Raw genomic sequence first — 12,472 nt, 5'->3', positions numbered from 1 at the left:
AATGAATTCCTCCTCATCCATTTAATTCCATTACACACGTTTGGTTGTTGGATCTGAACCTTATGTGCAGCCACACATTTATAGTGGGTCTATACGAGGCGCATTAACCACAAGTCGAGGTGAGGAGGGTCCATGGACCAGAAATCTAGGTTGTGTTGAACTTAATGTCGTACAGGGTTGCGCACACTCACACACCACCTATTCTTATTTTTTCCTACGTATGGTGTTAGGTTATTTGGGTTTCAGAGATGGACGTGTAATATAAATCATGATGGTGTACCACTAGTTTGTTTGTGTTTCATACACCATCACACTTGCACATGTAAGAATAATGTACCACCATCAGTACCTAAAAACGAGTGCTTTTTAGGTCATATTTATATGGGTTTGAACAGTACATTGCACATTTTGGAAGCCATTTTTCCAAAATGTTGACGGGGGTAAAAACCTGCACCCCTCTTGATGTTGGTTGGACTCGCTCGCTGCGCTCACTTGCTTCCAAATTCCCCCTGATACATTACGCCCCACCACCTTTCAAAGTCACCGGCCGCCACTGGAGTGGACCAAAGTTCATGGAAGTTGCAAACATGGGCGGCCCGCCAATTTGCACTTTTCGGAAAAGTAGGCCCATACTGTCTAAATAAAATGTAAAACATCCTGGTGTGAAACCTACAATCCAGGTGAAAAATGCATTCTTGCATACATTGTTTTAAAATCAAAGATAGAGTAAAATGTGAAAGATGGGCCCACAGATTGAACTGTTAGTAAGCTATTTCTCCTTGGCTTCTCCATACTTCAGCACCGGTGTCATAAACCAGTTGCTAAGGAGTCAATCCCTGAGGGGTTATGGTTACTGTTCCCCACAGAGAGACCTCAGGAAGTATGGAAGGCAGGCTCGCCTCTGCACGTGGGCCACACATCATTATTCAGGTCTCAGTTCTCTCTGGCTTCTCTGGCAACACATGGAATCGATCCTAACAGTGCCCTGTTTTTATTTTGCTCTTGCAGTATGTCTTCCGCATGGAGAAAGGGACTTCGACACAATCGCAGACAACGCATGAAGTTCTGGCAATCGCAATGACGACGATCTTAAAGCAGTCTGCAGATTTTTTAGCTATAAATAAATTACTTAAGGTAAGACCCATTTTACATAGCCTGCCACCTTTGGAGGGACTTGATGATATATATTTGCATTTCTCAGATTATTCACACAAAGTAGCACCTTGCCCCCAGGTGGGAAGGGAGGGCATGAGATGCCACTTGGCACCGGGATCTCAATAGGGACAGACATCAGAAGACAAATTGGGCTTAATTACGAGTTGGGTGGCGTGTTAAGAATTGGTGGTAATACCATATACTGCCGCATTACCGCACCGGCCAACTATGAGTGTGTCGGAAAGTTGGAGGATTCACCTCTAGCTATGAGCTGGAGGTAAATCCAGCAGCTTTCTGACAAATTTCCACAGAATTACCGGCAACAGAATTAATGCCGCAGTAATTCCTCTGAATTCTCCCATGGAGTCCAAAGGACCCCAAATAAATGTGGACTAACACCACAACCACCACTTGTAATTCAGTGGTAATACCGCTGACAAAGTGGTGGTAAAGGTATTACAGCTCTGTGGTATTTCAGTAGATTTACTGCTCAGATACCACCGTACTTGTAATGAGCGCCAATGTCTCAAACAGTGTTACTTTGGAGGGAAGCAACATAAATAAAGCTAAAACACCTAGAGGCAGACGCCCATGTCTGTGACATGTGTGGCATCACATGCAGAATCTGACTACTTGTATTAGTTGAATGCAAAATGGAATGTAAATAGCAGTATGTAGTTTTAGGATGGACTAGCATAACATAGGACAAACTGTAGTAGTATGCTGTGCACATGAAAACAGTCCTGTGTCGCATGAATAGCTAAGTAGAGAACCACGAGGGTGAGTGAGCCGAGCACACAGAAGGCCATCGAGCACACAGATGGCCATCACGCAGACATCAGCATTCTGGTGGAAAGCGGGCATGAGAGCAGTCACTTGTTCTCCTGCACTTCTGCATTATAAAGGCTCTTTATGTGTATGTCATATATGTATGTAGCTGGCTGATTTACCCCATGAAATAAAAACCAGTTCCAACCTATACCCTCCATCATATCCGAATTTAGAGCAACCTTCTCCGGCACTACATATGGTGATGAGTCGGAGTACAGGAATGCGATGAGTTCCCAAACCAGCAACCATCATCCTGTTCTGGGGGAGCCCACAGTTCTGTGGAATCAATGGACAGCATTTTTAAGTACATATGTGATGGTTATAGGAGCTACTGTATTTGCACTCACCGAAAGAAAGCAATGCTACTCCATGCACTCCAGGTTGAAGGCCAACGCATTTTCACAAGCCTGAAAGAAGAATCGCCAGTGGAAGAAGTAGTGGACGGCAACGTACTACAAGAAGCGGCAAGGAGACTTACAAAGAACTTTGAGAAGAACGGAAATCTGGTTTTGCATAAGATAAAGTTCTACACAAGAGAACAGAGGACAAAATATTCTGCATGTTATTGTGCAGTGTAAATGTTTGAGCTGGCGCATTGTGTGGCTTTAAAAATTATCAAAACCCAAAAAAGTGATGGGTGGAAGGTTTTGAATTAATCTGAACTACTGGCATTGCTCTGGGCAACCTTGCACACCACTGTTTTTTAGCCTGTCTGTGCCATTGCAAAAGGGGTCCAGCCATATGCAAATCAGTCAGGTACTGCCACCAATGGGAGCAGCCCTGCCCAAACTGCTTGGCCAGGTCCCCTCTGCACAGAAACACAAGCAACCCAGACATGTTTTGGCTTTGTTGGGCCTCCTCAGTGAGATTCAGCTTGGTTCCCTATGGCGCAGTGAGCAATCGACCCACGTCTGGGCATACCCTCTTTCACAAAGGGAGACAAACTGAAAGCAAAAAAAGTGATGGGTGGAAGGTTTTGAATTTATCTGAACCACTGGCATTGCTCTGGGCAACCTCCACACCACTGTTTTATTAGCCTGTCTGCACCATTGCAAAAGGCATTGCACTGGGCAACCTTCCACACCACCGTTTTATTAGCCTCAATGATAAGAGATATGTTAATAGTTCTCACCAACAATCATAAGATTCAGGAAACATTCATATAAGGAAAGGACGTTTAACTCAAAAAGACACTAAAGATATCAAAATCAATTGACAAACACACTCATGATGTTAGCAAATATTTGCTTAGCAACCAAGAGCATGTGATTCTGGCTGGAGAAAAGGGATATAAGAAGGTATCAGCACCACATTGCTTATTAAGAGTGGACAGGACATCATGGCAGACTCAGGCTCAGACCCCACTGTCATTCCAAGAACACATAGGAAGAGTTGGTTCACAAATAAAAAAATGACAGAGAAGAAAGTAAACTTTGAACCTACAGTGTACAAGGTGTCATCGCTAAACTATTGGGAAATGAGGAGTACCATCTAAAATTAAAGGGTCAAATGACCGTTATGAATGTATACCTAGCAGCTGAAATCCCATCCCACGCGCTGGATGCACCCTGCTTAAAGCCCTGTGACCCAGAGTTAGGCACATGTATGACAGTAGACGCCAGCGCCTATGGTTTAGATGCCACAATTATAAAACACATATGAGGCACAGAAAACGTAGAAGCCTTTGTTTTGAAAAAAACTGGATGAACATCACTACTTGGTGATTGAAAAGAAAATGGTGGCCTGTGACTTGGCCAGCGCGTGCTTCACATTGCACATATGGGGAAGGAAGTGTCACCTATTCACCACACCCAGTGATCCCGGAAAACACATGCTGAGTCCAGGAGGGGCACCACGTCCTCCACCTCAGACTGCCAGTCTAGCAGCAAAGCTGCAATAATACACCCTTTTCAATACCACATGGAAATGTGTTGTAGCATCCTAATCAGGTGTCTATGGAGAAGGCTAGCAAGCCCTGAACGAAGCCAGGTGAAACAGAGATAAAGAAATGGATGAAGTCATGAAGAAAGAAGAACACTATGCTTGAAATGGTTGGCCAGATGGAAGGAGCCTATCACCATCCGTACAAATGTACATGCAGATTGCACCTGCACTTGCAGTAATGACTACCAGTGCTCAGAGGGGACAGCACAGTCAAACACAGAAATGTGGCCAGTTATCATCAAGCAAGCCCATCACGGACATCTCTGACCCACAAACACAAAGCAATGCATTCAAGAAGCCTATTGGTCGCCTCAGATGACTGCAGAAGTTGAGAATGCTCTAGATCACTTCCACGAGTGCCTCAATAATGACAAAAGATTGTAAGTGTGATAGGCTCTATTACAAAAAGTGGAAACACCCTCAGCTCCTTGGGCGAAAGTAGATTTGGATTGCATCAGACCACTTGACAACGTGGAATCAGAGCGTAGCTACGCAATGGTCATGGTTGACTATCCCAGCCACACTGATAACCATGTTAAAGGCAATATTCAGGAGAAAAGCCTTACCAGACAAATAGTTAAGACAATGAGGTTTAACTGGGGTTTACCGAAATTTGCTTTCAGAAGAAAACAATGTAATACAGTGCAAGACCAGGTTTACCCTCAATAAAGTATGTGTATGTAGTAAGCTTATTTCCCCTTCGAATAAAACTATTTGCAGCTTATAATCTGCCGAATATCTATTCATTTAGAGTATCCTGCTCCACTATTACACACAGATAATTCATCGTGTTATAAGATCAAATGGATAGGAGAATGTAGAGGTATGACGAACACATCTTGGTCAGTAGTAACTGCAAGCCTCTTCTGAGGACATGTGTTTACACATCCCTGAGCGCAGTCACAGACAATTCTTTGCTCAGTTGTGTTACTTCCAGTGCATTTCATTGAGGCTCTATGCAAGAGGTGCTCCCAACCCACAACGTGAATATTAATGTGGCAGAGCGTGACTGTGCTTATCAGTATGCACAGCTGCAAGCCCAGAGACGAAATCCTGCAAGTAATTGCCAACTTCTATAATTCTAATTGTTCTTTTATAAGGCGCTTAATAACAGGGATCAGTTTCTAAGTGCGAGCCTGAGATTTGAACCTGTGTTGCTATGCGTTGTTTTGCTTCCAAGACAAACGCGTTGTCCCTGAGCTATCCTCCCGGCCATCCTATGCCATCTTTTGGTTGTGCCTTGTAACACCTCTACCTTGTAGGCGCAGTGGTAATGCTCAAAACTGTAATTCATTTGTGAGACCAACCTGTGGATGCAGTTAGTAGACCTGAATGTCTGCTTTCTCTGTGCGCTGTGAGGCTAGGGAGGTGAACCTGCTCTACAACATCCTACCCGGGGTCGAGGCACGTGAGACCTTGCTGGGAGACACTCCCCCTTTGGGGACAAGGACTCCCTGGTGGCATCCTGGAGTGACCACTTCGTCCTTTCCTCCCATCTCTCTCTCTCTCTACCCCTCAGGTAACGCCAACTCCAGTACTGCCACCTACCTTCTCGTGTGTCAGTTGAGGCATTCACCGCCACTTTCCCTCCTCCTCCTTCATCTTTGGCTCACTCACACCATGACACAGCCCTCTCTAACCTTCACTCTGGATGTCCTTGCCCCTGTCATGAGTATCCGCTTGAAGCCGAAGACGAAGTGCAACTCTTGGTACAATTCCAACCTAGCCGCTCTTAAACACAAGTGTAAGGCAGCTGATAGGAAGTGGAGAGCATCAGGCGCACCCCCTGTCTTGCCGCCTTCTCCAAAGGCAGTACAGAATCTCTGGCCTCTCCAAGAAGAGAGCCTACATCCAAGCCTGTGTCTCTGCAGCATCTAACAACTCGGCCGAACTTTTCAAAATCTGCAGGGAGCTGGCCAATCCTTCCACAGTTTCTGCTTATCCTGTTCCCCCCAGGCCCTCTATATGGCCTTGGCTTCTCATTGCACCACTAAAACCAGGACATCCTGTCCACCCTCTCTTCTACCTCCTCTTCCTCCTCCTCTACCACTCCTGGCCTGTCTGTGGCCATCTCTCCTCTTCCTTTCTCCTCCTTTACCTTGTTCACCCCATATGATGTTTCTAGACAAGTCAGATCTATGAAAGTCTTGTCAATGCAGGATCTCCTCTGCTCATCCAGAAGCATCATTTCTGCAATCACTCCTTTGCCACTGGAACCCCGCCCACCCTCAAGCACTCCCTTGTGCACCCCCGTCTTAAGAAGCCCTCTGCCGATCCTTCCTCTCCCGCTTACTATTGCCCAGTATCCATCACTCCTTTCCTGGGCAAACTCTTGGAAAAGCTGGTCATCTCCCAGCTTAATCTGCATACTGAATCTGTTGGTTGTCCCATAGACCACCAGTCTGGATTTAGAGCTTCCAGAAGCACGGAAACTGCTCTCCTGAACACCCGTGAAGACCTGCTCTCTAATTGTGACTACAATCTTCCTTCTGTCCTCATTGTCCTTGATCTATCCTCTGCCCATGCCATCCTGCTCAATCGCCTCTGTCATAACCTGGGTATCACTGATCAGGTTCTGGCCTGGTTGACCTCCTTTCTCACCGACCAACCCTCTCAGGTCCAACTGGGTTTTTTTCTCTCTTCTATCCCTCTATCTACTTGTTGTGTTCCCCAGGGGTTTAACCTTTCTCCCTGGCTTTTCAGCCACTACCTGGCACCTCTTACCCACTGAATCGCTACTTTCTACTCAAACTTCCAGTGCTATGCGGATGACACCCAGCTCTCCCTCAGGCTCCACTCAGCCACCTCTGTTCCTTCTCTCATACCAGACTGTCTGGCCGCAATTCAGGACTGGTATGCTGCCAATGATCTCTGCCTTAATGCCAGTAAGACTGAGATCCCCCCCATCAGTACACCTGTTCCCTCCTTTCCTCTCTCTCTGGCCGCCCACTCTAGGTCCTCTTCCTGCTTCTTCCTGTGAGGCTAAGAACATTGGTGTTGTCTTCGACTCCGCCCTCTCCTTCTCTCTTAACATCTCTGATGTCTCTAAGAAGTCAAACTGTTAGCAGCACCTCCTCAGAGGTATTCTTACTTTTCTCACTTTCCCCTAGAAGCTCACTGTCTCCAGAGCTCTGGTCCTCTCTAGCCTGGACTACAGCAACATCATCTTTTCAAATCTGCCTGCCTCTACTCTTCGACCTTTACAAATTATCCAGAACAGGACTGCAAGATTTGTCCTTGGCCTCAAGCCCAGGGATCTTATCTCTCCAGCTCTGAAATCTCTTTATTGGCTCCCTGTAGCTGCAAGGATCAAGTTCAAGACCCTTTGCATTGTCCACAAGGTTTTCGGGGGTCTGGGACCACCCTACCTCCAAATTTCTCTCCCTAAACATCTTCCTTCTCAAACTCTCCGCTCATCCACCTTCAACTCTCTGAGGGTCAGGCGCTTCTCCAAGCACAGAGTGGGGTTTAGATCTCTCTCCTCCGCCGGGGCCTCCCTCTGGAACAGCCTCCCTCCCTCTCTCAAGCTTGAGCAGGACCACCTCTGGTTCTTAAAGCAACTCAAGACCAGCCTTTCTGCTTCCGCTTTCTTTCTTACTCTCCCCTGCTGATGTCCTTGACTGTTCCACACACTGGTTGCTTGGCCACCCTCTGAACTCTGGCCCAGGCTCCTGCATGTCCAGTTGCCCTCTCACTGCCTCCTGGGTCACTTGTACTTAAGGTTATTTATCTGCAACACTACAGTCTCTTCTCTATGTGCTTACGAGCCACCTGCTGGCTGCACTTATTGAGTTACCTGCAGTTCTCCCTTCCCCTGCCCCCCTGGGACTTCTCCCCCCTCTCTTCGTCGCACTTGCGAAATCTGATTGACACAAGGCCTAGTAAGATCGTTGTTTTGTCCTCCCATTGTTTCCCCCTCCTTGTCTTGTTGCACCTTGAAACACGTGTACAGGCATGTTATGCATGCCTTATCATACCATATCACATTATCCAAGTGATGGCTTTTATGCACTTATATAATACACCAGAATATTATCTGTTTCCTGAAGATAAAGTGAACCTATATTACCAACAACCAGAAACTGGGTCTGTCCCTTTCTATCAAAATCTCCAATGGACTGTGCTTAGGAGACTGAAACGAGATGAGATGCCAAAGAACCAGCGAGAAAGTGTAAAGAGCCAAGAGAGCGTGGAGAGCTGAGAAAGGACAGAAAACCAAGAGAGAGAGGGCCTCATTACGAGTTTGGAGACAGCCATGGAGCTTCTAGCTCCATGGCTGCCGCCAAACCGGGCTCCTTTAGCGGGTTCCCTGAATGGGGAATTACCGGGCCATTCTGAGTTCGGAGGGCCCGATAATTCCTCCCTCAGGGTGTGAGAGAGCGAGCAAGCGACCCAGAGAACCAGGGCTGTCACAGAATGCAGAGTCTGCATAAGCCTGAACAGCTTTGCCGTGGAACCAGATGTTCTGGGGGACAGGCATGTGAAAGTGGATGAAATCTGAGGAAGGAAGAACAGAGAGTTAGTGGTGGAGTGGCCACAAAGCAATCGTGGTGGGAATCCTGCCTGTACAACGCTGATACCACCGATGGGAGAACTGCACCAGTGATATCCCGAAAGCAAGAACGAAACTCAGATTAGGGAGACCCTGTGGAATGTACACTCTGGAGCCCAGAATAACGCAAAAGAGAGTCCAACGTCCTACAGGTACCTGCGATGTTGCCCCTTAACACAGAAGGTGATATGGGGAACAGGAAAACCAGAGAAACAAGAGGAACTCATTATAAGCTCATTGAAACTCATCCCAATATTAATGCTAATAAGTGTTAATAATTTGATGAACCAGAACTGTGTTAATGAGATCAGAAGAGATATGATAACCACTAAGTGGGAAAGAAATAGAGCTGGACATTTGCTACCCTGGAAAAGCCAACCCATATTCCAAGGATGAGGAGGATATTATAACAGAAAAAGACACTTGGACGGTACAGACCCGTGAACTCAGAAAGTTCAAACTCATGCATGAAACAGCACTCTGGGAAGAGGTGAAGTGTAATAGGAAATGAGCCATCAACATATATGAGAGGAGATCAATAAGGAAGATGGGTTCGAGCCCTACAGAAGAGAGATAACTAAAACAATATGTAAGACAGAGGACAGGGAGCCAACCAGTCCTCTAAAAGAACCTCAGAACTTAATCCAGAGGATAGCGAAAGACTATTTACGCTTGGCCTATTGAGTAAAACAAGAAAGCCCCAGGAAGCCCTGCGATAAAATACAGTAACCAGGAGATGGGAGTCCTTCTTCTGGTCTTAGTTATAGTTGTCATAGGATCAGATAGGTTAGATTTGGACAGTGGGTGGAATAGTTTTGGACATTCACACTGACTGACAAGCACCTTAGTTAGTATAATAGGTAGGGACACCCTCTAGTTATAGGAAAAGATAGGCCTTATTTTGCTTTAAATAAACAACACAGTAGAAATGTCTTTACAGTGTCCACGTCCTTATTCTGATTCTCCACACTGCATAGTGGAGGTGGTGGCCAAGAACCAACTCTGCTTTCAAAATGGTTGCCACTTTTCTAGGACAGTTCATAACCAATCAATGCTTTCCAAATATGTGACTGAGGAAAAGCATCCATATTTCTCTGTGAGTTCCAAGGATGTATCTGAAAGGAGGGGTAAACATCCTGTTTCCTTGAGAATTCCAATGTCACTTTCGGCATTGTGAAATCCAGTTTCACATTTGCAGTTCCTGGCACGTTGCAAGGTTCTGGTTTTATCTATTAGGGGCAAAACACCCTGGAAGACCATGATCAGAGGCTTTGTGATGAAACCACCTGGGGCTGTGTGTCATTAAATGAGGCCATATAGTATCAACTCAGACGCAATGTTAGACCAAACCATATAGAAATCCCTTTAATTGAGGATCTGGCATGTGGGTCAAGCTTTACACTAAGATTGGATATTCTCCTGGCTAATAGGACTGCATCTCTCGACACATCGAATTCCTTATAGTAGATAAGCAAATTGAGTGAGAAGGAGAATGGGCCGATGCCCCACAGGGCCTTCAGGGGATTGCCAGTAACGACAAGCATATAAAGATCCCATGTACAGAGCAATACGATTAAATGGTTTAGACAGCCAAGAAAGCCCAGACAATGGAGAATTTAGCAACGATATCCAGGAGTGGTGACACAGACATATACCCTAGCAACAGCAAGGGGCACAGAGTGACAGAAAAGAAAAATGCTTCACATTATGAAAGCAATACCATCCAGAGGGAAATTCTCTTGCAACTCCTAAGACCTGAGGTGAAGATTAAAGAACTGTATAAAGCGGTTCTGTATCTAAGAGAACAAAGGACACAGAATCAGATATTGCAGAGAAATGTCTGGACTTAACAAAAGATATGTTCCCTCGGATAAACGAGAACAATTACTCCCTGTAAGGTTATAAAAAGAAACCTGATGTCTCCAAAAAACAAGAGATGGATTTGTGCCTGGAAACAAGGAAAGCACGGCCATACCCAATATTTTTGAACCCCCAGATTTTTTCAAAAACCATTGCCAAAATCAAGGCATATGATAGGGCATAAGGTGGGATGAATAGTAGTTGGAACACAATCAACAATTAGTTCGAGAAATCAGCCCAAGACCAAAAACTGCCTAGTGATGGAACAACCAGCGGAATTAGAGGTTGCCAAGTGGATCAGCACTGATTCAAAGGACAGGAAGAATGACAACAGAGCAGCAGGCTATTACAAGTAGAGTGCAAGGGGGGAGCACACCGACCCAGTGGCTGAGGCATCAGAAGCCCATGGGCAAGCTACCTTGGGAGCACACAACCTATAAGCTGGATGGAAAAGAGTCAATCAAATGTCTACATTTAAAGGGTAATGGCAATAAGAACACCCACAGGCACTCTGTAACAAAGGTTCTTACTGATAGTTTGGAGATTTGGGGGATTTCCAACAAAGCTCTACCGTTTTTAAGAATTCCATCCTATTGTATGTACTGCAGGGCGTGTAGTGGGAGAGTTTCCTTTGTCATCTCTCACATATGTGATCTTGCTCGGTGCAAAAAAACACATCATGGCTGAGGCTGGGGTAGAACTCGATCTGGATTAACCAGTACATTTCTGCTACCTGCATGATGACTGTTACACTCCTGAAAAGAAAAACATGTTAAAAAACGGTATCAGACCCACGTGTTTGCTCAGAGGTGCATCCACAGCGAATGGAACCGCACAAACAAATAACCAACATCATTGGAGGCAGTCTTGTGAAGTGGTCACGCTTGCACTCAATTGAAGGGTGCTAAGGAAAAGCCGTATGGGTGCATGTACTAAGGCCCTTCTGTGCAGGTTTAGCAAGAAAGGTTATAATCATAATTGTTCTTTTATAACGCGGTTAATACCAGAGATTGGTTTCTAAGTGCGGGATTCGATTGGAACCTGTGTTGTGCTGCCTTGTCTTTCTTCCAAGACAAATGCGTTGCCCGTGAGTTCCCCCAATACTATCCTAAAACTGCTGTAATGGATTCTTGCCGGCCTGAGAAAGAGACTTAAAGGAACAGGACTGCCTGAATTTGTTTAGTCAGCATGTTATGGTCACGTTTCTGAAGAGGTGGTAAGTCACATCCCTTTCTCTGTTTAACATTCGTATATTTGTTGCTACAGACGTGATAAAAAAGGGGTTTAGAAATAGTGGTGGTCGAGCAGTATATTGAAGAAAAAATGTAAAATACAAAGATGCAGGCTAAGCACATCATCGTCAAGATGGCCTCCTAAGTGCCTCTGATGACGTAAGGGCACCAAGTGCACTGTGCCCCTCTCCTGGTGGGCCATTTCAGCAACATAATGGAGGTCTGACTCTCTTATAAACTGTGGCTGCAGTTGGGTGTTTCTCCAATCCTCGTTGGTCCTGGAAACCCGAAGAGCAGGCTTGATGGTGAAAGGCCCATCATGCAGCAATATGGTGACCCATGTCTCTGCCCTGGTGTAAGGCTGCAGGGCGCAATCCCAGCCAGGCTCCGAACTACGGCTATGGCTGGGACCGCATTTGTAGGAGCCTCAGGTTGCTAGCCTCTGTGTGTGATAGCCAGCAGGGGAAGTGAGCTGGAGCCCGTGACAGCGGAAGCTGGGGAGTGCGGAGTGCTGTCCTCGCGGATGGGTGTATCGGAGCCCCCCAGCACCTCCCTGTAGCTACAAACCTCTGCAGGGAGTCGCCTCGCCTGCGGGGATGCCGCAGAGCCTGTGGCATTGAGAGCCCCCCACCAGCTGGGGAACCCGAGCTGCTGTTGCAGCGGTGAAGGTGCTTGGACCTGGGAGCCTTGTAGTGTCACACCACTGCCCCCTCTGATGGTATTGGTGCTGTCTACCTTACTGATAGCTGCCCAGTGCTGCTGCAGTTTCTGCCTCTTATGAGACTGGGATCCTGGCACAATGTCTCCGTTCTATGTGAAAAGGATTTCACTTAAAGCCTTAACTCTATGGAGCAATTCCAACAAAGGTTTTCCTCTGCCTGCATCTTGCGCACATCTG

General features: G+C 46.2%; 1 protein-coding gene across 5 annotated transcripts in view; it reads left to right on the top strand.

The window, feature by feature from the left end:
- The window catches only part of DOCK11 (dedicator of cytokinesis 11), a 1,707,663-nt gene that overhangs the window by 800,560 nt on the left and 894,631 nt on the right, over positions 1-12,472 (top strand). For all 5 annotated transcript variants that reach the window (XM_069612850.1, XM_069612848.1, XM_069612847.1 and 2 more), the window contains one exon: positions 1,009-1,134. In XM_069612850.1, coding sequence (XP_069468951.1) covers positions 1,009-1,134 — 126 coding nt within the window. The remainder of the gene's footprint in view (positions 1-1,008; positions 1,135-12,472) is intronic.

The sequence above is a fragment of the Ambystoma mexicanum genome, chromosome 5p, assembly GCF_040938575.1.
Source record: "Ambystoma mexicanum isolate Mex_15411 chromosome 5p, UKY_AmexF1_1, whole genome shotgun sequence".
Classification (NCBI taxonomy): Eukaryota; Metazoa; Chordata; class Amphibia; order Caudata; family Ambystomatidae; genus Ambystoma; species Ambystoma mexicanum.
The sequence above is the reverse complement of the archived record's forward strand: the minus strand, read 5'-3'. Positions and strand labels throughout refer to the sequence as shown.